Source organism: Podarcis erhardii (assembly GCF_964252035.2).
Source record: "Podarcis erhardii genome assembly, chromosome: 5".
Classification (NCBI taxonomy): Eukaryota; Metazoa; Chordata; class Lepidosauria; order Squamata; family Lacertidae; genus Podarcis; species Podarcis erhardii.
The window spans coordinates 58,226,448-58,254,046 of record NC_138509.1 but is presented as its reverse complement, the minus strand read 5'-3'; the positions used below and the strand labels follow the sequence as shown (position 1 = coordinate 58,254,046).

Genomic DNA, 27,599 nt, shown 5'->3' with positions numbered 1-27,599 from the left:
TCTGCATACTAAGGAGACACTGTACTACTGAGCCTTGAGCATTCTTTAGGCTCACATGTAACACAGTTGGTTGGCAGTACAGGCCAGAATTCCTAAATGTTTTCTATGAAATGCTTCTTTCACTGATAAGAAAATCTTAAATGATTTGAATGCGCCGCTTCTTTTCTTTTCTTTTTTCATTTAGGCCAGGGGTGGCAGGCGACCTCTGGCCTTCCATATGTTGGTCTGCAGCTTCCATCAACTCCAGCCAGAGGTTCCCCATGGATGTACATACAGGTTGTAAATAAGGTTACTCAGGGCTGTAAATACTGTAACATCAGAATATTGGGCTGCAGTCTGGAGAGCTGCACAATTCCCCTCTCTGTCTATTTTTAAGGCAGATATTTGGACACCAAGACTGGCACTATAAAAGAGGATTGCCCTAATTTTTATTGTATACTTGGAATCCTATTGATTCTCTGCCTCTTTGTAGAGAGGAGGGCAGAATTTTCTTTTATAGCCATGAGAGACTGATGCAACCACTTTCCAAAATCTTAAACAGAATGGCTTGTTTAAGATCCACCCAGCATTTCTTTAGTAGCCCCTACAGAGTCCACCCCCAAGCCTTAGCAGATATGGTTTGGCATGTTGGATTTGTGCACTACTTGGTGGGGGATATTGAAGAAGTGGATTTTGGGGTATTAGCTGTAAATTCTTAGTCTAATAGTTGTGCATAGTACTATTCTCTCCTGCCTTAACCATTGCTTGAGAACTTTTTTTGTTGGGGGGCAGTGCTTTTTACACCCTTGAAAAACCTGACTGGCACTTTCCCCCCTTATTTTCTGAGTTGTACTTAATAAAGGTTGCAATGATGAGACTAGCATGTAAGTTTGCTCATGGCCATGAAGGGTTATCTTTTCCAAAGCCTACCTCACTATCAGGGCTTACAGTTCTACTCATTCCCTCATCCTTGATGGGGAGCCATATGCCTAGATCAGAGGTTTTCAACCTTTTTGAGTTATGTCACCCCTTGCCTGCAGAGCTGGCACCCTCTCACTCTTTCTCGAACACGCTCACTTGTGGAGTGTTCCCTCAGCCTCCTCTCCCCTCTCATTGGGAGTCCTCTGAGCTGCCCCTCCCCCACCCTCTAAGAGATGTGCTTCCTCACATTGCCCCACAGATATCTGGGACTTGTCTGTCCATTCCCAACAGTGGGTCTGCAGCTCCCAAGTCTCTAAAAGCTTTTTGCTTGCACTGTAGGGACAAAGGTTAATACTGGCTCTTTGTTTTGTAAGGGTAATTTCATCCAGAAGAAATCTATCAGGCTTGTATGTGTGTGCACAGCACAGAGAAGTCAGCTGCCTTGCCTGGACCTGCAGCAGCCTCTAGGGTGGAGTTTGGCAGATGTTTTGCATTGGCAGTGGTATCATGAAGGGTACAGCAACGAATTGCTCCCCTGATTAAATCTGCAGGGTGCACTTTAGGGAATCGGGATTGAATTACCGGAGCTGGAACTTGTTCAAAAGCCTGAGGATCATCCCTGCTGTGATTAACAACAAAAACAAACCAACTGTTGGTTCTCTTCTGCTTCAGACATTAACTCCCTGGGTTGTACCTGTGCCCCTACTCCCTCCCCCCCCCCCAGTGCACTGCATAAAAACAGGGAGTGGTAACTATTATGGATTCTGTAGGCAAGATTATCTGCATTTTGCTGTGGAAGTGGGGGAGATAAATTCAGTTAAATAAAAAGGAAAAGTGTATTGACCTTTTGATTAAACAAAGCATCTCAATATATAACATAGACCCTTTTCAGTTTTGCTCTGTGGAAGCTTATAATTTTTTAGGCAACGGGAGTAGGTTCAGTTGGAGGTGATATCCTCTGGTGTGAGAGCTATCTCACCCTTCCCTGCAGCTGCGCCAGTGATCCTTCCTTCTGATCACCATTGCCTGTTTGAGCTTTGCCTTCCCACTTCCTAACTGCAGTTTGCATCTGTTGAAGATGCCCCATGATGTTATTGTGCTCCCTTTTTGTCAGTTGTAGTCCTAAGAAGCAATTTATCTTGGTGCCCAGCCTCAGTGACCTGTTACACAAATCATGGTAGTAGTACTCGTGATCCAGAACTAACCTTACTATGGGTTATAACACTAATTTTGCCGTAGCAACTGTCAAAGAAAGGACTGGTATTGCTTTGGAATGATAGGGAATAAAGAAACAATAGTGTTTGTTTAAAAGAACAATAATTTTTGAGAAGGGGGGGGGTTGAGAGAAGTGCTAATGTGCCTGGATTGAATAAGCAAAAAGAGTGCAAGCAGCATAAATGGTATTTTCCCTAGTGAATTGTAGCCACGTGATTCTCATTGACTTGAATGGGTGTTGTGCTGCTAAAACACTTTTAAATTCAGCCCATTTAATGGCCAGGCTGGGAGCCAGCGGGAAATTACTGCCGTTGCTAATACATGCTTGCATCTTTGCAAAATCTGAGAGTAAACCTAGGTGGAGGAACTGTGGGTTTTTTGTACTCTCCTCTCCACCTCCAACCACATCATTTTTCCTCTTCACTGAAACTCTGCCCATGTCAGACTGTGGTCCCTGCCCCCTTTACCGTCTTGAACAGTGCACAGCACAAGGCCTGTTCTAGTTGGTAACTTTGAACTACTGCTAGACCATTTTGCTGTGTCCTCATGAGGATCTGGGCTGTGTGGAGAAGTGATTTGCTAGCCTCTTGGAGTATTGCAACAATAATGTTGTCTACTGTGCAGTAAAGCAAATGAAAGACTATCTTCTCCCCAGATTTCCAGCTGTGTTGGCTTTGGGGTCCTGGCTGTGTCATGACTCTAGAGTCTAGCAGCAAACCAGACTCTGAGGCTGCAGAGGCTGCAGCTAAGGAGCTGAACCAGATTTAGGGCTCTGAGCCTGCTGTTGGAGATTGGAAGACCAGTGAGGCTGACTGACGGGAGCACCCAGAACAATCTCTCACACCACCAGGATCTATAGGACCAGAGCCAATACCCTAATGGGAGCCTTCCCCCTGAGCCTGAGGAACAAAATGCCTCTCACAATAGCAGCACAGGGAGGAAGAGTGCCTGTCTTCCAGGCAGAGGATTGACCCTTTAAAATCTAAAGTTATCCACAAAGGCAAGGAGCCTGGGAAAGGCAGTCTGGGTAGCAGAGACTAAAGAAGACTCAGTCTGCTCTCAACCTTTGTTGAATGAGTAAGTTGCTTGCTCAGAGCTATCCATGGTTCTGCAGCTCCTGCCTTGCCTTACATCTGACTGGAAGAGGACATATGCATCCCTTTTTGGAGGCTAACGAGCCTGAGTCCTAATCTCTGTATCCAAAATCCCTACAATATGGTGTTGGTCACATTTATGATTTGGTTAGGAACATTCCCATGAAAGAAAATGTAAGATAGAAAGTGTCAACAAGATTCTGGTGTTCTAATAAGTTATTAGCTCTTCATTGGAAGATGAGAGTGGCTGTTCCACCCACCCATTTCTATTAATGCTATGTATCCTTTGGTTGCAAGATCCAGGTTCTCCCAAGGTGTTGATTCTCCCAAGGTGTTATTCTTTTCCATCAGAGAGGAGGGATCAGGAAGAAAAGGACAATATTGTTCTAATTCTGTCAAAGACATTTACTTGCCATTTAGGGGTATATTCTTGTTAGCCTCAGAATTTCATGTAATAGAACACTATGCAAATTCACTTATCATGGGAGTGTTGCTCCTCTCTCTGGTGAGTATGAGCCCCAATTCCCTCTCTAGCTCTGAGCTTGGGAGAAGGGCAGAGGTTTCCCTCTGTTATCAAGTTATTCTTTGGATGCACTTGCAGCACAACCCAAAGTTCAGGATGATGTCAGACAAGCTCTTGCCCCTGCTTCAGCGAGGAGTAGAGTTGATGGTGAGCAGCTGTGTATCACCTTCATTAGAAAGAAACTGGAAATGGACACGAAATCTTAAGAACATAAGAAGCATTTGTTGGATCAGGCCAATGGCCCATCAAGTCCAGCATCCAGTCATCACACTGACCAACCAGATGCTGGCAAATAGGACCCAAGCACAAAAGCACTTGCCTCTCTTGTGGATTCCAGCAGTTGATATTCAGAAGCATACTGCTTCCAACCATGGAGGCAGAGCATAGCCATCATGGCTAGTAGCCATTGACAGCCTTCTTCTCCATGATAATCCTATTTTAAAGCCATCCATGTTGATGGCCAACAGTTCTACAGCACAGTCATTTAGGGAGTCTAGACATTTTACCTTTTGTCATGGGTGGAACGCATATGCAGCCATTTTATGTGAGGATACTTGAAGCCACCCATTACTACAACAAAATTCCCATGAATTTTATCGCTCACCAGAAATTCTTTGTTGCATTGAAAATGCAAACTAGGCCCAGGTGGCAGTGCAATTTTGTTTTGAACAGTTTTGAAGTTGGCAAATATTTGGTTTATTTTTGAAAGTATACCCTTGGTTAATGCAAATCATTCACTTTGGCTACTGAGGGATGTTTTTAAAAGCTATGAACACTTAATTCATATGTGTTCCTTCCAGCTGAACTGATGAATGTATACAGTAAACAATAGAGAGCACAGCTAAAGTAAAAAGAGCCAAATTTGTCTGGGAAGAGAATGTCTTGCCAGGTTCAGTTGTGTATCCTCTTTAAAGGGCTCCAGCTACTTTACTGTTGCCAGAATGGTACACACACCCACACAGAGTGAGAACCTAAGACCATTTTTAACAGCATACTTGCTAGGCCTGCCTGAGGGAGGAGCTGGACTCCAGGACAGTAACCTGTCTTCCCCAAATACCATGTAGAAGAAGAAGAAGAAGAAGAAGAAGAAGAAGAAGAAGAAGAAGAAGAAGAAGATTCTCCTCCTCCTCCTCCTCTCCCCTCCCCCACCCCCAGTTTGGTCCTACTTCTACTCATTTGTAATTTCTGCTAGTTGAGTTTAGTATCCGTAATACATTATCTGAAGAATGTAGTGAGACTCAACTGATAGCTCCATCTGCTTGAACTAACATACGAGAATGACTTGATTCTGTGGTTAGTCGTACGGATAACTGCTGATAGTCTGAGACAGCACTGCTGTAAAAACCTTTCAATTTGGATCATGAACCACAGCCTGCTTAGCCATTCTGTCTACAGCTCAGCATATTTGTCTGTGGAAAAGTGGTCTCCTGCTTCAAATTCTGGCATTGTGTGTTCTATGCCTCTACAATAAAACGGAGTAGGGCACTTCGATTGATCAGGCGCTAACTATGTAACTGTTGTGGATGCTGGTTTTAGTCCAGGGCTACTGCTTTAAATTTCTATTCCGCCTTTCCACACAATAGTGTTCAAGATAACAACAACAAATGAGATACAATGCAAAATAAAGTAATTGCACAAAATACTCAGCTGTTTATAGAACAAGTAAAAAACAGATCAATAAAGCAGTGGCTATTTAACAAAAGGCAGGCAGTAGATGAAACAGATCAGTGGAACTGGCCAAAGGCTGTCTAATTAGAAAGGTGTTCACTTGTCAAAAGATCGCTAGAGAAATAAGGCTTCCTAAGAAGGGAGTTCCAGGGCCTGTGCAGCCACTAAAAAGGACCCTTTTCAAGTTCTACCAAATGAATGGTGGCAGGACAGAAAGAGGAGCCTCTTCTATAGATCTTAAAACCCAGGCACATTTGTATGGGAGAAAGTGCTCCTTAGGGTCACCTCAACCAAAGCTGTTTAAGGCATTGTTGAGCATCACCAGCAGTTTGAATTGCACTTGGAAATAGACTGATGGCCAGTGAAGATGTTACATGAAGAAGTCACATACTGCCTATAACCAGCCCCCGTTAGCATCTCGGCTGCAGCATTCTGAACCAGCTGAAGTTTCCAAGCACTCTACATAGGCAACCCTACACAGAGTGAAAATACAGTAGTCCAGATGAAATGTAACCAAGACATGTGTCATATGGCCAGATCTGAAATTTCTAGGAATGCACACTGTACACTAGCCATAACTGTGAAGGCCCATTCATGTGATGGTTCTAATGTGCATGTTCTTTAATAAATGCCTTAAATGAAACTAGATTTAGATACATTCACTACTACTTCATTTGCTGAGATAACACGATGCCTGTTAATGTGTTGAGTGCTCTAAGGAACATTAGGCTGAATTGAAAAGAAGTTGAGGGAGGGATTAAAAATAAATAAATAGAAACCATGGAAACTTGGACAAAGCTTCTCTTGGTCAGGAGTAGTGTTTATGCACAATTCCCTTCCCTTGTCATTTGTGCAGTTATATATTACCTTTTACCTTGCTTTCTCGCTTCCCCAAGGCCTCACCTAAATGTTCAGCACACTATGAAAGACTAAGTGTTGCAGTAAATTACACAATAGTTCAGAAAGTATGCAAATTTAATTTAGTAAATAATTACTCTTGAATGAGGAATTGGGATTTTGGTGGAATTGAGCTGAACACTGTTAATGGATCTCAGATGAATATTGTGGGTGGTCCAGTCACAGTCTAGAAATCTAGAAACAGTTACAAAATGTGCTGAGTGTTTTGTTTTTATTTAACATCTAATTATTTAGTTACATACTTTGTCTTTGCTGCTTCTAGGAATTAATTCCAGCAGAGACTTCAGCTGCATCAGCAAATTCTTAAGATGCTGTCTGCAGACTGATACAATTTTTCAGCTTTTTCTGTATTAATTAGAACACTCTTGTAAAATTTGTCAATTATCTGTTGTTTTATGTACAGATGCAGTCACTGCTTTCCAGTTAAAAGTGATAAGTCTTTCAATTACAGGAAGAAATTATATTAGCAGCTAATAGTTTCCAGAGACATGCTTTTGGATAATGGATGGGCATGATAAGTGTAGGACCATTTTTGTGACATACAGTGCTTAATTAACTTTGTTTTGGAAGAATGCATAGGAAATAGCTGTTTAAATCAAACTCATTGGGCTGATCCGTCCCATCTAGCTGTATTCTGGAGGGTAAACACTGCAGGTCTAGCAGTTCAGTATATTTTGCTTTGAAAGGGCTTTGGTTAGGATGGTCTTCCCCAACCTGGTGTGTGCCAGATGTGTTTTGGACTATAACTTCCATCAGCTTTCTGTTACAGGGATAATATAGGTTGCCACTTTCAAAAGAAACTAAGGCAATTGAATCTTTGGCCTATCTTCTCAGCTGTTTCTGAAATAACCTCATGACAGATATTACTGCAAGTTTGTATGACCCCCTTTGTGTGCTCAAATTAGGAGGGGGGAAAAGCAAAATAGGGGCACTAATTGCACAACCTTCCTTGTTTCCAAGGTAGCTATTAAAATCTTAACACTTTTCGATTTCCCATATATGCAGTTCCACAGTCCCCAGAGCTACAATTATTTCCTTGCCGTGGGGCGTTTTTTTTTTTTTTTTCTTGTTACTAAACCTATAAGAGAGGTCATGGAGTGAAGGCCTATTCAGTGATAACATGGTGAAAGATAGATCTAATCTTCAACAATACATACCTGTGTGAAAATGGTTACAAGTTCCTTCTTAAAGCGAGAATCTGACGGGTTCCCTCCTCATAAGGAACATCATTTTCAAATGTTGCAACAAATAGGCTATCTTTACATGTGCACAAGAAATGTGACTCATGAAAGAGCATTTAGACTATAGCCCCCACCCCGAAGTACCCTTGATGGGTGCATAGCATGGTTAAAACCTGTGACGTTTTATATAGAAGTGTTCCTGATATGCAGAATATAATAATCTGAATTTTTTTAGTGCCGCTTACCCAAATCAGGCACATTCATAGCACGCACGCCCCAAACACCATCTTTTTATATTGTTGACATCCATCATCTCGATAGACAATGGAAGAGTGTGCCATTGGGGTAAGTCAAATTGTTGGAGAGTGTATAGCCCCTGCTGTAGCTGTAGAGACCAATATGAGAGACCTGTTTTGATGCAGCTGGGGCAGATGAAGGTGTTCACTTCTGCTGGTGCACGTGTACCATGGTGTTTCTTCTCTCTCTGGTCCTCCCAGCGGTCATTTCTCCTCTTGTCACTGCTGACTGTCTCCAGACACTGCAGTTTTAATGTTGCCAGCCTTCATATCATGTTTTATAACACAGGGTTGATCTGCCAGCAGGCCTGGAGCCTGGAGCCAGCTTTTTGGGGATCCTGCCATCTTCCATTCTGTGTCCAAGACCAAGCCACTGTAGATGTCACTGAGACAGAAGTGTGAACATGCTGAGAATGTTGGCTTGGAAGAGCACATCTTTGTTTGAGACTCTGTCCTGCCATGTGATGTTTATATTAGGAAAGCCAATACTGATTTATCAGGAAATGTATTCTAACACTATAAAATATAAAGTCTGTCAGTAATTCAGTAGGATTTTATTCCATCAGAAACAGCCTTTTTTGCACCTCTATGTTCCCTTGATAGTTCAAGGAGTTCGTTCAATTATCATACTGGTGATGTGTTTTGGATGCTGTCTCTGCCTTCCATATTAATAGGATACCAATGTGGCTGGGATAGATGTTTGTTTGCTTTTTAACTCACTGTGCAAGAGGTCTGGTACCTGCCTCAGATCAGCATCTCTGACTGTAGTTCCAGAAACAACCACATACCACAACATGGCTGAGTTGGAACAGTTACCTGATCTTCTTATTTGCAAAACTGTATTTGACCATACAAGCACAAGAGCTTAAATTCTCACAAGTTGCTTAATAAAAGCCATGTTTCTTCTATACATGGACAAAAATCTGTCTTTTGGAATGATTGGGAAATAATTCATTTTTGCAGAGAACATCACGGGCTCTTGGTTCATGAGAACAACATGTCTAAATCTTTGACAGTAGTGAGGATTTCCACCAAGTGGACAAAACCAGCCTGTTCCTAAAAATTCTTGGACTGACACCCTTCATTTGCTTCATAGCAACTGTAATGTGATGCTCACTTCTTAGACAGCCTCCTGTATTGCAGTTTGTCACTTGCAACTCAAGTGTTGTTCCTACTTACTGAGGTGCAGAGAAATTGGTAATGTGGAAGACCGTTGCCACAAGTTGCGGCTTGTTCAGGGATTGACCTCACACTACCACCCACATCTTGCATCCCTAAGATACGGCAGGCAGTAGCAGGGTGGGAGCTGCTATTTCTGGGGGGGGGGGGACAAGCTGCAGAGAAATCTGGAGCAGGGTATATCTGAACGAAGAACAAAGCAGATTTATCAAAGGAGCCAGCTCTATTCCTGCTGTGAGTGGCCTCAGCCTAGATCTTCAAATTACATAAATTCTAAACTGCATTTGTCAATTGTGGAAAGAGAAGACGGTTCAGTCAAAACCTCTGCAAATGCCAGGCTTCTAATGACAAAGAGGGTATAAATACTGGTCCTCAACAGAGTGTAAGAATGGGGAACTGAGATTTGTGGAAGAGCTGCTCCCTGCCGTGTTCTTGGCTTAAAAACCGTTGCAGCTATTCCCTTGCCTGCTGGACCTCTCTTTTTGCAACGCCCCTAACAGGTATTTTTGTGTGCCATTTCTGCCCACAAATTGAGGCTTACACATCTTCAGAAAGTGAGGTGATCTGTTTAAAAGCTGTGCCAATCCAACAGGGACAATTAAGCTTTGCCTCTTTCTGGGGTTTTTTTTCCTGAGAGGCTTGGAATACACGCCTCTGTTTGCTGCTGGAGTTCTTGTTATTACTTATATTTGTTAGTTGATTTACACAAAAGAAAGTCTCAGAGCAACTTAACAAGATAACAGACCACAGATAAAACAATTAAAACCAGAAAATTTAAAACAATGAAATCCAAAATACTTAAAACATTTATCCATCCCGCTAAAGGTGACCATCACCATAGGAGCCAATGATTAGCAACGGCCTGAGTAATAATGATGGCACCAGGTGCATTTCCCTGGGGAGAACATTTCACAGATGGGGGGGGGGTGTCACTAGTGAGAATGCCCATAAGCAACAGAACTTCATGTGCAGCAGTAGGAGGCTGATGTGACTTAATGTGTTGCACAACAGCAAGAAAGCCCACCCAGAAATGATGTCAGAGACTTCAGGTCAATGCCCAGGAATAGACAACTGTTTAAATATGTAAGGAAAGTAATTGATACTAAACTTAATATGCCTATTTTTTAATTTTAAAAAACGCAGTGTTGATAACTTGTGTGTGCAAACTCCTGCATTCTCACTGTCTCTTCAGGCATTTAAAAATAAGATCATGTAGCTTTTTCAATGTGTCATGGTAAGAAGAAGCTAAACAGATGAGAACCTTGTACGCACTGCCTTGAAGCACACATTCAGAAGACAGCTCTGTTCAGAGCCTCCTTCCCTTTCAAGTACACTTCACCTTCTTTCTGTGGTTAATTGTAGATGACTTGAATCTGTACAGTTGGCAAGAGGACAGAGTTCTGATTCATGGAGCTGTGGTGATAGCTTTCTATTTAACTGTCTGGCAGAGGGTGTATTATTCGATTATGCTCAGTTCCTAGTGGCTAGTTGCATTTGGGAGTGAATTATTCTTCCTCCTGGGTCTGATCTCTGTGCTTGAGGTCTACGCTTTCAAACACTTATTATTCCCATCGCAACCTCGGCACGTATGCAAGAAAATGGCCAATTGAATCTGTAGATAGCTGTTACTGCTGCTGATTTTTTCCTCACTGCCAGTAAACCTGACAAACAGAATCAAGGAAGGAGGCTGTTTTCAGAGGAGGCAGCCTGTTCTAGCAAGAGCAGGATTGCTGACAAAACTATTCAGAAGTGACCTTGCAGCACATCAACATTTATTCTTCCACTGCACCGCCCCATTCTCCGTTGTGTAGTGCATAGATTGCACCTGTGGAGAGCATCTTCGAGGTGCTAGGCAGCACATTTTTATAGATCTACTTGGCAGAGCTCCTCCAAGTTTGGCAGATTCCTCTTCCATCCTCATTTCCCATTAAGGCAGTAGGATTCCTGTACGTTCACTGCTGAATGCTGTAGATTGAACAATTTTCAACAAGCTGATTCTTCTTTCTCATTGTGTATTTCTGGTGCAGGTTTTGGAAGTGGTGCGCTCCAACTACGACACGCTCACCCTAAAGTTGCAGGATGGGCTGGACCAATATGAACGTTACTCGGAGCAACACAAAGAAGCTGCTTTCTTTAAAGAACTGGTGAGTTTCAGCTCGTGAGTAGGAGCCTCAAAGTCTTGGCCCATGGTCTACTTTGCAGAGCAGCCACAGCACAGCCAGAACGTCCCTTTTATTATCCAGAAATATGACTGGCACAGGTGACAAACTAGTGTACTTTTCATTAGGTCACTTTGAACAGGATGCTGGCGAGACATGATTAGGGAAAGAAGGTTTTACCTCCATTCATCTCAGGGTTTATTGCACTCTTTTTCTGCATGTTCCTAAAGGAGAGAGCCAGAGAAATCTCGTGCTGATTGAACCTGCCAGCAGCTCATCAGATGAGCATGTTCCAATAGTTCCATTGACAGAACATGAATAAGGGAGGTTTTTCATTTGAATTTCCCAAGAGGGAAATTGCCAAACGCAGAAGCTTGAAACAGCCATGTTCAGAAACAGCCATGGTTGTCCTGATCTGTGCATTCATACAAGCAGGTGGCATATTCCCCTTCCCTTGTACTATGTTCTCTGCTACTTTTTGTGCATCAGCTGTGTGTGCTGCCTAAGTTCTCTCCCCCCCCCCCTTCTTTCAGGAATTGTTGCTGCTCAGTATGCCCTGCTGTTCACTAACTTTACATTTCCCTTGATTAAAATGCAGATTTGCTTTTTCCAATTTTCTGAGATTATACTTTTTCCAGAGTCCATCCTCCTAAATGCTAGTAGTTTAGATTCAGTTTCACCGAGTATAGCTAACACAATTGCCAGCGGTCTTCCTTCCTCCAGTTTTTCTATCAGAAATGTTCAAATGGACTCTCTTCCCAGTTGAATGAAGACAAGGAAGCTTTCATCATTATTCTTCATCTGATGATTGAACAAATGCAACCAGTTTAATCCCTATTTCTCTAGAGACTTCTTGAGCCTCTTACAAGCCAATCTCTGAGAACTACAATAAATGTTTTGTGTATTCCCCGAGTTTGCTATCAAAGCAGAAGGGAAGAATCCAATTGACCTGATTTGGTTGTATGTTGACAAAATCCCATTATTTACCAGTTAAGATCTGCTGCCCTATTTAATAGTAAGGGGGTACATACTCTGAACCAAACATGTTCAACATTAAATTATGGAAATGTCCCAGATCTGCACTGTTTATTTTGATTGCTGTGTTCTGAATTTTTATGCAGAATTATGTACATTATCTATGACTACAATAGAAGGTGATCTAGATGGAAACACAAAAGGTTCAACTAGTTCAGCATTCTGTTTCTTACAGTGTCCCTGAAGGCAGCTGTCATGACTTAACAGACCTATCACCCATGGCTTTTCCCAGTCCTCTTTTAAAACCATTGAAACCAGTGGTCCTTGCCACATAGCATTACAGTGAATTCCATTTAAAAACATAGAGAAAGGAGGAGAGTACAAGCTCTTAAGTTTCTTCTCCTGGCTTGTGCAGGATGCAGAAGAAACCTTATTGGACTTCAAAACAGTAAACATCCATCCAGGACTCAGGGCTTGCACCACTTGTGGCTCAGTCGTGTACTGAAAGCTGCATGCCTGGGAGCTGTTCACAGTCCTACCAACTTTGCATCTAGCCAATTTCCCGCTCTGTCTTGCCACTGCTATTGGACCTCCACTGCTCTAATCCTGACCTCACCACCACATCCTTCCTCCAATTTACCTCTGGGTTGAATGCACCTAATTCCCAAGAGCTCTGTCTTGGCCCACAAGCTCTGGACCACCCGAGACTATGAAGCTAAAAAAGCCAATGCAATTCTGGGCTGCATCAATAGGAGTATAGCATCTAGATCAAGGGAAGTAATAGTGCCACTGTATTCTGCTCTGGTCAGATCTCACCTGGAGTACTGTGTCCAGTTCTGGGCACCACAGTTCAAGAAGGACACTGACAAACTGGAACGTGTCCAGAGGAGGGCAACCAAAATGGTCAAAGGCCTGGAAACGATGCCTTATGAGGAACGGCTAAGGGAGCTGGACATGTTTAGCCTGGAGAAGAGGCGGTTAAGGGGTGATATGATAGCCATGTTCAAATATATAAAAGGATGTCACATAGAGGAGGGAGAAAGGTTGTTTTCTGCTGCTCCAGAGAAGTGGACACGGAGCAATGGCTCCAAACTACAAGAAAGAAGATTCCACCTAAACATTAGGAAGAACTTCCTGACAGTAAGAGCTGTTCAACAGTGGAATTTGCTGCCAAGGAGTGTGGTGGAGTCTCCTTCTTTGGAGGTCTTTAAGCAGAGGCTTGACAACCATATGTCAGGAGTGCTCTGATGGTGTTTCCTGCTTGGCAGGGGGTTGGACTCAATGGCCCTTGTGGTCTCTTCCAACTCTATGATTCTATGAGACACAAAGATAGACTGAGGAAGGAAATTTTTCAGCCATCTCTGCACCTGGGTAGATTGCAAGCAGCAAGAGAGAGATTCATAGGCTGTTTTGATCTGACTGAACATCCTTGTGGTAGTTGAAAGTCTTAGTTTGTTGGTAGGCTTTCTTCCCCGAGCCAATCACGTTGCAACAAAAGCTCACATATCAGGGGTCTCCTTCAGTGCCAGAGGTGCTGGTCTGTGTAAGTGGTATATGAAATGACTGTTCTCTCTCTCACAGGTTCGATCCATCAGCATCAATGTCCGGCGAAATCTGGCCTTCAACACTCTCAGCCAGGAGACCTTGCTTAAAGAATTCTCAACCATCTCCTGAAGCGGAGTTGCCATCCTGCTTCCTGGCCAGTCCTGGCATCACTGAGTCCCTTTCCCCAGCATTGGCTGTAACTCCTGATTGTGGGGTGGTCTATCCCTAGTGCTTGTGTGGTTTTTCCCCAGGAATCATCAAGGGAAGAACTGGACTTGTCCCACATTCCTGAGCACAGAGAACTGGTGATGTTGACTACACTGTGGAGTTGGGAGTGAGGAAGAGGAATATGTAGTTACCGCTTTTTCTCGCTTTTCTCTGTGCAGCAACTATTGTGCAGGGATAAGAGTTTTTCCCCAAGTGAGCAAAATTAGAGCAAAACAGTGTTGTTGGGAGAGCTCATCCTTCTGATTCTCTGCAACCTGTCTGATGATGGACAGATGCTGAGGAAGAGAAAGCAGTGCAGGCCATGGGAACTAAGTCCTTTATAATAAGGGGCAGATTGACTGAACTTCTGTCTATAAGTTATCTGCTTGACTTGGGTGCTTTGCATCTGTTGCCCATGTGTATTGCCAGCCCCATCTCAAACTGGTGTGGAAATTACCAGCTGAAGTCTCTGCCCTTCACTCTGAGTTAGGGCCTCCTGACTGAATGGTGCTTGCAAGAGATTCTCTTCAAGAGGTTTCACAGTGTGCTGCCTAAAACACTTGGTTTCCGGAGTTCCTGAACTAAGAGGTTACCTCTATGAGCTCACCTCTGCTATTCCTACTGCCCTGTTCTAAGACTGTGGGAATTAAGGATTTGAATATATGCCATTGATTCCCCACCCCCAACCCATAGGACCAATAAAAGAGAGTGCCCTCTGCTTTTATTGCTAATGCAGTTGTTGTGTATCAGAGGGAACCCATTTTTCCCTGATTCCAGTAGGTTAACTAAGCTCCTACATTAGGTTCTTCAGCACCTCTCCACTGGCCTGATACTCCTGGATCCCCAAGGTGCTGATATGGTGACCAAGTGCTCCTATCCACATTTTCAGTGTCTAGTCCATTCAACACATACACTGCCTATGCCAAATTTCACATTGACTGAAGCAGGAACTGCTTAGCTCACCTTCCCTTCCTCTGTCAAAGTCTACCTTCTCTGTGCTCCAATAAAGTGCTTCATTGCATAGGTAGAAGTAGGGAATTAATTAGTTGGGAGTATCTCACAGCATTTTAGGGGAAAAGAAGCCTGGGATGGGGCAAGTCAGTGTTCTACATCTTTGGCATTCTGTTCTCTACTCCTGTCCACCAAGGGCTGCAACGGCAGATTACAGGACATGTTTGTGCGGTCAACTGCCCATCGATTTTTGTTATCCCTTTTCTAGAAATATAGGACTGTGCTCTGTTGGGAAGCCAGGAGTTGGTCATACCTTTGGTACTGTACTCAGACTGGAAATCTCAATCAGATGAGCTCTAAAATTTAGAGTCTGAATTCTTAATTAAAATGTTGGGAGGATTTGGCACAGTATCTGTTGCAGGAGATTGTCTCCTACCTGCATATTATCTTCCAGGTTGCAGAACCTTGTCCAATGGATGCAAACAGGATTCGGCAAGCAGGTGTACAGGCACCTTTACTGGGCTCTTTCCTGGTGTATGTTGGTTATTATTCAGAACAGACTGCCATCTTGTGTGATTCCTCTGTTCTTTTTGGGCTCCGATGAGAAGCTCCCTTCCCCAGTACGTTGATGGATCTCAGCCATGCTTAGCAGTGGACTTTGAGGCCAGAATTTCAAGGAAGAATTCCTTTTTCCCCTCTAGAAGAAACATTATGAACACCTTGCTGCTGAAATAGCACCTGTAAGATGTTGTATATAGAATTTGGCAGTAAGGGGCCAGGGAGGGGTGTGGCGCCTCTGATCACTCTATTGTGTGCAGTGTATCTTTTTGTGCTCTTTTGGGGGAGAGGTAATAAATTATTACTACTCTTAACATTTTCTTGGTGCTAATGCTGTGCTTGCCGCTGTACCAAATACACAAACGACATCGTCCTTGCTAAAGAGCACTTGCCATCTTCAGTGACGTATTTAGGATGGGATGTGCGAGGTGGAAAGAAGTTGGGTTTGAAAATCTGAAAATTGCAAGCTTGATTCTTTGAGTCATTTTCAGTTTGTTACCTGCAAGCATTTTCTTTGTGAAACTAGTTGCAGGGGTTACCAACATAGAGCACATTTGCGGTACTCATCGGGTCCCCTCCTCAGCCGAAATTTGGTTGAAAGATGTATTACTTTGCAGCCAATAGAAGAGGTTGTGACTGAGTGGGTGGGTGGCAACCCTTGCTCAGGAGCCTTTTACTTCTCTCCCATGTGACCACATGGAATCTTTTCATTTGTTCATGAGCCTTCTCTTGCTTGGTAGGCAGGGTCATCCTCCTCAGAATTAACCAGGAAGAGAAGCTCTGTGGTCCTATACTTTGGGCTGGGAGTGGGGTCTTCACAGAGGTCATCAGAGTTCTTTTCAGCAAGGTGTGTGTTTCTGCGCTTCCCCCTTTCCAATCTGCATTCTGTAGTTAGTTCTCAGTTTGTTATAGGAGTATCCTTTGTTTTAGGATGTACTTCCTAGTTTATAGTGCTTGGTACTATTATGAACTGATGCCTTTGGGTTTATCTGACTCAGCTGGAAGCATCTTGGAGTGTAGGTTGTATCCATAGGTTGTATCCAACATTGTCATTTCTTTTGCACAACAGACTTTGGCTTGCACGGTGGAACTCCCCCCTTCAGCTCCCTGAAGCAGATATGGGGAGGGTGGGTAGAGCAGAGGCAGAAGAAGTCTCATTGTGCAAGTGGAATGTCCCTCACTCTGCTTTGGATACAACACAATGTCATTTTTCTACTGGAATTCTTTGAGCAGTTGTGCACTTCCTGTTTGCATGCATATCCTTTGATGCTTGTGACAAAAGGTTGGCTTGGGGAAGATGCTACCCTCACTATATGCACATGTCAAGCAATTCAAGGTGGTTTGGGTCAAGGGTCTCTGTTATGAAGTGTGCAGTGTGCACGCAATGCAAGCTTGCACATGCAACCTTGGCATGCAACCTATTTTTAGGATCTTTTGTGCTTGAGCCTGAACACACTTTGGAATTTGGCACTCCATGGGTAGTCATGGACAACGAAATCTCAAGTAATTTTTTTGTATTGGAAGGAATTACTGTAACATATTTGTTGAAAGCTATTAAGCAGAATCAATTGATGCCGATGTTCACAACACACTAACAACAGGCTAAGTTTAAAAGAGTTTAAAGCTAATAAAAGGGTTAAAACTAATGGTGCAAGCTTTCAATTTGCAGAAATATACAACAAAGGAAGAATGCTAACAAGAAATTGAGGAGGGGGGAAGCTGCCTGGCCACAGCAATAAAAGGAAATCATTCTAAAGCACCAGCCTTACCACAAAAACTGCAGGAGGGGGCTTGTGCAGCACACTTTGGAAAAAGAAGATGAACACAATTTGGCAATATTAACAAATGAGGAAAACGTTTGGGATGACTGGCAAAGGAAAAAGATTTCAGTTCTGGAGAGCTTGAAGCAACTAACGGTATGAGCTATTTGGCTTTCTTAACAGAACACAGGGAAGTAAGTCTTTTTTTAATAGTGGAAATGCTTGAAGTGGTTTGTGAGCATAAAGGAGAGAAATGTGGTGGAGAAAATTGCTGCTGAGGATGTGCTGTACAAATCTGTTTGGAAGAAATGTGAAGGGAAAGGCAAAAAAAATTGCACGGGGTGGGGAGGGATTTTCAGAGCAGTAGGACAAGCATGGAGAAGGGAAATATCTGTTGCCAGCTTAAGAACACTGGCTCAGAGTATTTTGGTAAGGGATGCAGAGGAGAGTTTGGTAGTGTCATCCTGGAGCCATTCTGGTACAGCAAAAGGAACAAAAACAAGGAAAAATAAAATGAGGTAGTGTAACGAAGGGGCATATGGCCTGTTCTGTGAAGAAGAGGACACAGTTTCTGACACCTGCAGAGTGGGTGGGTGGATCTGAGAGTCACAGATTACAACCTTAGTGAAGATCCTAGGAGATAGAGTCCGACCCCTGAAGATAAGAAGCCCCTAACTCTGAGCAGGCTAGTAGCAGCTTTTACGACCAAATCTGAGTTTAATATTTACAATAAAAGGCTAAAAATATTGTCTTCCCGAAAGGATTGGGTGCTAAAAGTTTCTAAATCATGCCAGCCAGGAAGAGATTGTCCTAAATCTCTGAGAAATGCCTTCTAAAGGTGTAACTTCTTTCTGATGTCCAGGTGCGGAAGGGGAAAAGGATTAACATCATCACTATTTTCTGGTGGTAGCCTGATGCCACTGAAACTTCTTAATTAGCTATGTGGGGAAAACGAATGAGTGACATTTTAGGTGTCTTGGCTTAACACTTCCAGAAAGGTTCTGATGCTCTTGTGTTTTACTTTTAAATTTACAAGTGATAAGGAGTGTCAGGGAGATAGCTGCCAATGTATTTAGCAGGACACATTGCAGGTGGTTCATTCCTTGTCTTCCAGATCATAACAGAGCTTCCATTCTCAGGTGCAGGCTACAATACTTAGAGGAAAATCTGAATTTAGGAGTACTTCATAACATTCCCTCTTTCTGTTGCTACTGTACTGCACACTGGTTTTTTTTCCAGCAGAACTCATGTCTTCACACAGTATAGTATTAGAGGCAGTGCATTAGGTCCAAGGTTTGATTATTTTGTTGACTGGCCTTCCTTTTATCCTGTCTGGAACCACAGCTGCCTCCCAGGCAGTGGTTTGTCCCTTGAGAGATATGGAAATTATGCCGCTGCTTGTAGAGGCCATAGAAAGAGAAAGAACTCAGAGCTGTGAATTAGTGATTCTAGATTAGTTAGCACAAATCTATCTCTAGTGGGGTCTCCCTTATTCTGAGCCATGACCCCTGTCTGAGACAGCTGTAGCTTTTCATCTCTGCTAATTCCGCTTGGATTTTCCTCCATTCCTTCCACCTGATGCTGGCTCAGACTCTTTAGAGACAGGATATGTTTAGCGCTAATGAGGGAGACTAAGATGGGGCTTGTGGTGGAGAATTTCGACAGAACTATATGGAGCACTTGAATAAATTTTATAATGGTTAATTTATAGCTGTCTTTGCCATCAATTTAGCTGCCTCTGAGACTCTGGAGTTGCCAGGTCTTAAGTGGAGTGGCAGAAGCCAGATGACAAATATTTTAACAGCATATAATGACCTAATCTTAGGAGGGAGGGGGTATGTACCACAAAACATGAAAGTGGATGTGCCTATTTTTTAACTTATATGTGATCTAAGCCAGTGTTTCCCAACCTTGGGCCTCCAGCTGTTTTTGAACTACAATTCCCATCATCCCTGACCACTGGTCTTGCTAGCTAGGGATGATGGGAGTTGTAGGCCAAAAACATCTGGAGGCCCAAGGTTGGGAAACACTGATCTAAGCAGTACTATTTTTCGGGGGGTGGGGGTGCCAGAACTCAACATGAATATCTCCCTTGTTCTTCTATAATGGCAATGGTGCCCACCTGAGAGGTGCCAGAACTGAGTTCAGGTGAGTTCTGGCACCTCTTTTCTCCTAGGATGCTTGCATACAGAATAGCCTCCTTGCACCCATATTTAGGGCACCTATACCTATATAAATAGTTGTGTGGAGGAGAGAATAACATGCAAACTGTACCTGCTGAATTCTGTGCTCTGCATAACCATTAAAGGAGCAGGAACAGTGCCCTCATTTGCATCTTGGCCACCCTGCCCACCTTTGGTCTTGGTCTTTCAGTGCCCAGTTCTCCTCATCTGTAGGCGCCAATACTGAAGCCAGAGCCAGCAATATGTCAGACTTTAATAAAAATGGATGCTTTTAAATTCTAAACATTTAATTTTGGCAGCCAACCTCTTGCAAAGCTTTCAGAGCAATCTTGTTAATGTTTTAACCAAAGCACAAACAAGCATATCTCAGCACTTCTGTCTGGCTCTCAGGATCCCCCCCCCCAACATCCCCTACCTCCTGGCTTCTGCTCCTGAAGTGTGCTCAATCCTGCTGCTGCAGCGTGCTTTGCCTGGAAAGTCTTAATTTGCCAAATGGACATTTGCTCACAGCTTGCCCTTAGTTAAAGGGTGGATTGAAGTTGGGGCGATTGAAATCTCATAGCCATTAACAATGTCTGTGAAGTGAACATTCATAAAGCAGTGAGAGGGAGACCCCTGCAATATCCTTCCATTCTGAGCAGAATCTAAACTAAGAAAAGGATAAATTAGAGATGTTTTCAGTGGGCATATATAAATAGCTGCAAGCCAAGGAACTCTTGCTCTCAATTTTTTAAAAACTGCTATACACAAAGAGCATTCTAGAAACACTGTCCATGCTCGTTAGGGATTGTGCTGGTGATTCCACCTTCATATTACCTACTGGGCAGCCAATGAGATAATGATGTTCTACCACATGCCTCATCTCTCTCTCTCTCTCTCTCTCTCTCTCTCTCTCTCTCTCACACACACACACACACACACACACACACACAGACCACTCAAGTGCTCCCATTCCATCAGCTCCAGTGGCTCAGGCATGATGACTCTGCTACTTCCAGTCCCCAGGTATCTCCACAGGCAGTTCTAATCTTGTACTCCTCACAAGCACTATTTCTGAGGGCAGTACAAAAAGGAAAGTCCATGCAAAATAAGACATTTCAGCACTTTTCATAGAACCTCAGACCATGTCTGGCCAACCGGTACAGAAAACTACCTCCAAGCAGCCTTGCAGCTGCTGAATGATCAGAAGGCAGATTTTGTTGCATTTCCCCGAAATAAATTTCTGTCCCTCGCACCAGCAGTTGTTTTAGTGTTCTGACAGCCCCTGGACTGCAAAGCGAAGTGGCCCAGAGGCACTATATGGTCCATTAATAGAACACCTAACAATGGCAACTTTCACCCATTTAAATCTGAAACGGCTCAATCACTGCATGAGAACTTAATATTTGCCAATTTTTCATCCTGGCAAGAATTGAATCTCTGTGGGCATCTGTTGATCATTCAGAAGCAGACTCTATAAATGTTTCCAATACAGAAGGCTTCCAGTTCTCTCTTTGCAGCCCTGAGGGAGTTTGTGAATGTTTTTGTAAAGGTTATGGCACACTTTGTCTAGCAAGAATTGAGTCTTTCCAAACCCAGATTATATTCTTCTGGTCTTGTCCATGGGGCGGACAGAGAATAAAGGGATGTTCAAACCTGTCTTAACCTGCCTCATGGACTAACTGCATCTAGAGAGCTCTCTTCCTCTGTTGCAGTGATGAGAAATGCTGAAATCATGATGAAATTGGGTTATTGATGTTAACATCCAGATTTAGGTCACTGATGAGGACTTTAGGCAAATGTGGATCTTATAGTTTGTCAACCAGTAGGGGATGATTGTCTCACAAGAGTAATTGGTCCAGATTCCACACAGTTGTTTTCAGGGCTCCTCTTGCCTTCCGGCTTGAAACTGCAGCGCAAACATACCTACAGAGTTAGTTAATGAGGGATATTTGTGTATCACCATTTTGGTGTCTGTTCCCAGTCAGATGCAGACAACCACAGACTGTCTTCCTTAGTCTGAGTATTTTTGTGTGTGATGAAGCATCCTGGATTTAGGAGCCAGGAAAGAATTCTCACTCAAGTTCCTCAAAGCAGAGATAGGGATGACGCGTGAAGTGTGAATCCGATAACTAAACTGGTGCAAACAGTACTTGGTTTAAAAATAAGTAAAGGCGCAGCACAAATACCTAGGAAAAGAAGATGTCCTCAACCTTAGCTGCTATTCCTGCACGCAACAGGAGGAAGGTTATTCCCAGGGGTTGTAGGGTGGGTAATTTCTCCCACCTATGTTAAAAAGGAGCAAGAGAAAGAGAACCTGTATGAACCAGTGATGCCTGGCTTGTTCTTTTTAGATGTCTGAATTTACCAGTTTCCAGCTTAGATACTCTGAGTCCAGCAGGATCTCATAATGTTTGTTTTACATTGGTGTGCATCTTAGTGCACTTGGGCATAATAGTCTTCTGTTTTTTATATATATAGTTTTAACTTGTTAGGACTAAAGAGCTTTCTTCCAGGCTATATGGGCTTAGTATAGGAGCTAGAGGGAAGCTCCTTCTCCCCCTGGATAAGCCCAACAATAAACACTGCCTGACCCCAGAATCCCTGAGAATTAAAGTCAGTGGGGAATACTTCAAGTTTAGTGGAAGAAGGGGTATATGACCCTTGTGCCAAAAATCAGCTATTTGATTATTTTCACAAGGAATTCCCAACATTATCCTGCCTTCGGCTGCATGGTTTCTGCCACTGGTTTCTGCCAAGCAATGGATCTGCAACTCTCATCCTGCAAACTACTTGGGAAAGAAGCATTCTCTCCCAACCCTAAGAGAGCAGGTTCCTTTCCCATTTATTGCAGCCAGCTGCTATCAACTAGAATCTGCCTTCTCCCTAGCTGCCTTTTATCGCCTCAATTAACATTTCCTTTATGGCAGCTTGTGAGTGTGGGTAACTGTTCAATAGCCTTCTCCCAAGGCACACTATCCAGATTTCATATGCTCTGACGGAAGCTTACCTGGCATTCTGTCCTCATTACAGCCATTTCACACCCCATGAGTCACCATAGGGCACTAATGTGGCACATTCACGCTGGAGAGGGCTCTCCTACAGTAACATGTCTTGCTGTAAAATGTGTGTGCATGCGCACTGTGCTACAGCATAATAGCAGTTCCAAGCGTTCTGGCTCTGGTTGGGCAGTTTATAAGCTATCCCAAATGGTTGCTTACTATCTTGCAAGAAGCTTATTACCACACCACGGCTATACGGGAAAGCCTGCTGATCCATATCAAACGCATTCCACAAATGAGTACCTTAGGAAACCATTACCAATCTTGCCTAGTTGTCAGGGTCTTCTGCCCAGATGGCTTTGAGTTCAGTATTAGAAGGGTATAATCCCTGATGACAGCCATTATCTTGTTTCTCAGTCATTGGAGCTGGTTCTCCCCAGTGTTCCTGTCCCAAGTCCTCATACACAAATGTTGAGGTGGCATGTCTGTGATTGGAGCAAGGCTACACCACTTCAGATTGTACCACTCCATGACTGATGGGTGGGCAGGGAGAGAGATTGGCTAGTGCTGGCAGCAAGGAATAAGAGCAATTGCCACGATTCATCTGGCTTGGGTAGTTCTAGTGATCAGTGGGCCCTGGCAGCTGACCTGGGTTACGTATTTAATATACAGTGTGCACTTGTTCAAGGAAATGAGAACAGACAGAATAGAGGTCACCAGCAATCCTCAGTATAGGATAGGTAACCTGTGGCCCTCCAGATATTGTTGGATTACAACCTGACATCCTTGAGCATTGGTCATGCTGGCTGGTGATGATGGGAGTTGGAGTCCAACAACGCCTGGAGGACCACAGGTTCTCCATCCTTGCCTTACGAGTTCCTTCTCAAGTAGATGCTTTTTAGGGTGAATTTTGCATCAAGGCCAGAGCTAGACTTCCTTCTTTAGGGACGAGGAGGCTGTGGGAAGTTTATACCTGTGCATGGGGGAGAGAACATGATCGATACTGAGGACTATTTTGTTGAGTCCAATGGCTTTTGAATTCAACAGCCAAAGCAATTCTATGCAAAAGAGTCAATTGCTGGCTCTTGAATCCTATATCTAGAATGGGGTGTAGATGCCTAGCAAATATTTAGACTGGCAGCAGGGCAAGATCTTAAACCTGCCATGATCAAGCAAGTCATGTGACATGAAAGGAAGGAATGTCCCATGTAAACTATTAAAGGCACATCTGATTCCAGTTGTACAGCATGACAAATAATTATATATGAAATTTCTATGCCCTGCGGAAAAATGTTAGCCCTTTGATCTAAGCAGAGCATCTCGCCTGCATCAAAGGAACAGAGCACTTTGTCCTAGGGTACTTTGAGCCAACCCAGTTTCAACAGTGTTTGCATCTAAGGTTTTGCTTCTGTGTTGTTGAGGTGTGCCAAAAGCACATGGACCTGTTCCGTTTTTCAGAGTGGATGGGGAGTCTGAGGATTTTCTTCTGGCGGAGGTCTCTCAAAACAACAACAACAACAACAACAACAAATTATTTATACCCTGCCCATCTGGCTGGGTTTCACCAGCCACTCTTAGACCTTATCTGTTTTTGTTTATGGTGTGCTTGCTTTGCCTCTGTGATATTTGCTGGTTTTGGAGCCAGCTGCAGCACTGGGGGTCGGCCAAGTGGTATAGCTGAACCATATGGCGTGAAAGCATGGATAACATGACACCCTTCAACACAGTGACTTGCTGCCCTGCCTTGTCTGCAGGAAAACACACCCACACATAAAGCAGCACTTGGTGCATAAGGACCATGATGGATGGTGGGCCTCTAGCATGGAGATCCATCTGGGGTCAGCCTGGCACTTTTGCAGTTTTGTATTCACATTTCCTGCCTTAAAGCACCCTGTTGTCTAGCTGCAAGCTGCCATGTGGCATAACACATTTCACCGTGTTGGCATAAAACAAGACTGCCAGCCTTAGCTCAGAACTCTCTGTGTCCCCGATTCACAGGTGGCCAGTTCCTCAAAGGGGGTGTGCAAGATTGCACTTCACAACATGGCAACAATGTAGAGCCATGTTCCATCTCCCTGCAGCCTTTGGCTCTTGTTGAACTATTACGGTAGCTTCCAGCAAAGCATTTTTCATACTTCTGGTTAGCAAGCTGCATTGATACACCTTTTGTGGGGTTGGGAAGTGGCACAGCTGGGGGGGCGGCTCATTTGACTCTTGTCTCCATACAGAAGATGATTCCTGTTGCTTCTGCTGATGTGCATTCCACATCTATGCATATTTACACATGTTGGCCCCACTCATTTCAGTGGGACTTACTCCCTAGTAAATGTACATAGTGCTGTTGTGGGGATTCTTTTGCACCAACCCCCCTTCCCCCTTTGCAGAGCCTGCATATGCAACATTGGGAAAATCATTACTAGAGAATTAATTCAGGCGCTCCGTTTTGTTGATAAAAATGTGCCCTGTTTCAAATGGTTTACACTGGTCTCTCAGTCTTAGAGAAAAATTCAAGCCCAGGCCATTCTGGAGACAAAGACAGATGCGTTTCTCACCCTACCTTGCTAATCATTCTGGGCAGAGTTGTGCCACCTCAGGCCTTCGATTCATTTCCCTTAAATGCTTCCCTTCCTTTCTGATCTACCTAGTTGCTGATGAAGTGCAGCCTGGTTCAGGCTCCTTCTCCTTTGCCCCTCTCAGACTAATTGAATTAAGCGGATGGGAAGTGAATCCAATTGACTAGATTAAATGAGCTGGGCACAGATCTGGGAAGAAATCGGGGCCTTGGAAGTGGAGCAAAGGAGCGCTTCCTCTGGCCACAGCTCTTCCGCTGCCCCATGAACTGCACCCCCCTAGGTGCCAGCACTTCACCACCCTTTGCCTTATGCTTAACCTCTCATCCCTGGTCTTCCAGCAGCCCCTGCTGGGAAAGTACAATGGCTCCCCGTCTCCTCAGACATTTCCCCCCTCACTCTCTTCTGTTGCGCAGAGCCTCCTTACTCACCTAGGTAATTAGTGGTTAATTAGCCAAGCTGTCTGACTTCGGCATGGCCCCCTCCACTCACGCTTCCCTCACGCTGGGCCTCAGGGCTGTGAGTGTGTAATGAACTGCAGGCTGGGGAAGGCCCCAGCCACATTTGCTCATTTAATTTCTGCTGCATCAGCTTACAAGTGCATTGGCTCTGAGGCTCTTGCTGTGCTGGAGGGGGCCTGGGACCTCCAAGCTGTTAGGTTTAAGTTGCGCCCCGGGAGAGCCAACGCTCTGGTGACAAGCACCAGCTGGGGCTGGAGGAGGCTGGAGAGCACTGTCCTCTTCAATGCCAGCATTCCCAGACTGGCTTCCTCTCCCCGCTCCCCCACTCCCGCCCCCAAGAAGAACTGTCCCTAGATACTTCCATACATCTGCTGCTAGTGGAGGGAAGAGCATGTTTGTGAGGATGAAACACACAGTCTTCATTTCCCTCTTTCCCTTTCGAAAGTGAGTGGAGACGGGGTGCAAATGCCTCTAGAAATAATGACATCTGAAATGGAAAGTTTTGCCTTTTTACACTTGACATTCCTATCTGGTCCATGTTTAGGATCTCCCAAGGTTTGGGGGACATTTTTATCAGCTGCTTTGAAGATTGAGTGTGTGTGTGTGCGCGCTCTGGGCCCCCACACACTCTGGGTTGTTTAACCTTTTCCTCCAAACATCCATCTCCTGATGTAATTTCCCCCACACCCTGCCCCAAACTATTTTAAAAGTCAGGAACACCATCTGCACCTTTTCCTTCCCCCGCCCCAATGCCTCACTACTTATGGAGATAATAACAAGGCGGGGGGGGGGGGAGGGATTTACATAAGGGAAAAGACTAAAACCCTGTCCAGAGTAGCCACATGAGGGTGCTTATTTAGTTTTCTCCTTCTCCTTAACACATACTGTAATCCTAATCCCAGATCTCCCACATGCCAAAGTTACACAAGATCAGCCCTATACTACCCAGCTCCCTTGCTGATTTGGAAACTCAAAACATTTGCTATCACCATCTTGCCACATTTTAAATCCCCGATAGGCTGCAATATTTGCCAGCAAACATGGAGTTTCTGTCCATGAAACTGACATGTAATCTATACACTGCCATTCATACTTAGCAGAGTTTTTAAAACTCACCTATCCAGCCTTAAAGATTATTATACCAAGTAATATAGAAGCAGAGGACAGGAAATGAACCTCCATTCTTGAAATGCTTCCTGAATTGCGGAGGTGGCTGTGGCCTTCCTTGCAGAATGGGATGCCAATCTTGCTCATAGGTAGCAAGGCTTTAGGTTAAAATCAAACCGGGTATTATTGTTGTTTATTGTTGTTTATTAAATATGTATACTGCTATTTATCTGAAGATCACAGGGCAGTTTACAATATAAAACACAACAATATTCCCCACATTTAAAAAATGAAAAATTAATTATGGTAAAATAAAAAAGGAACATCAACTGTCCAGGATTTAGATCATGGTGATTTAATATCCTGTGCTTGACTTTTCCCACATAGTTAAGCCATAAGAATGGAAATCTGCAATTAGCTAAAGGTGTGCTTAATAATGGTGATCAATGCTCTGTCTTTGCTTAATGAGCTGTTAAATTGCATCCCTGAGATAGATCACTAAGACCAGCCTGCCATTGTAGCTGGGAGGGGAGGTGAGGTGTTGTGTTGCAATGGTGAGGGCATAGTGCTCTCATTCTAACACAGATACAACACCAGGCTTTCTTCCTAGCAGGACTGAAAGGACTTGATATCAATGTTCTTCATTTGGCCTCTTGATTTACAAAGTCCCAGCGTTTTGGTCCTGAAGGGTTACTATGAATATGGTCTCATAAGTTTCCCACTAGCCTCAAACACTGCAGTGAGACTGTATCTCCTGCTGCCATTCCCCACAGCCTGCTTTTATATCCAGGTGATTTTAAAGGCCTTCTAAGTGCACAACAAGCAACCCAATTGCTTCTAGCCTTCCAGCTGCAAGCTTTGAACATAATGCTCTTGTAAAATATGCTGGTCTATTATTGAGGTGTATGTGATGGATTTGTTATCTGATCTGTACCAGCATTTGAATAAGCACTCTTCCACAGCTGCTTTTGTTTTAATACAGCCAAACAACAGCAACAAGTGATGGAAGATGTATATAACTGCATGCTGTATCTATTTTGGCTAGGTTTGCTAATACATCAAGGCTGTTGGAATCCATTCTTTTTGTGTCTAAGCCTTTGTGAAATGCTCCAGGCCAGAGTAAATCAAGTAGCCACTGGAGGTTTAGCATTGAGGTGAAAGCTATTTC

At 43.7% G+C, this 27,599-nt stretch overlaps 1 protein-coding gene across 4 annotated transcripts in view; it reads left to right on the top strand.

Annotated features, from left to right (window-relative positions):
- ARMH3 (armadillo like helical domain containing 3) overlaps positions 1-15,683 on the top strand; it is a 126,763-nt gene extending 111,080 nt beyond the window's left edge. For all 4 annotated transcript variants that reach the window (XM_081863976.1, XM_081863973.1, XM_081863974.1 and 1 more), the window contains 2 exons: positions 11,002-11,118; positions 13,690-15,683. In XM_081863976.1, the coding sequence (XP_081720102.1) occupies positions 11,002-11,118; positions 13,690-13,782 (210 nt within the window). In that variant the 3' untranslated portion in view covers positions 13,783-15,683. The remainder of the gene's footprint in view (positions 1-11,001; positions 11,119-13,689) is intronic.
- The last annotated feature ends 11,916 nt before the right edge of the window (positions 15,684-27,599 follow it).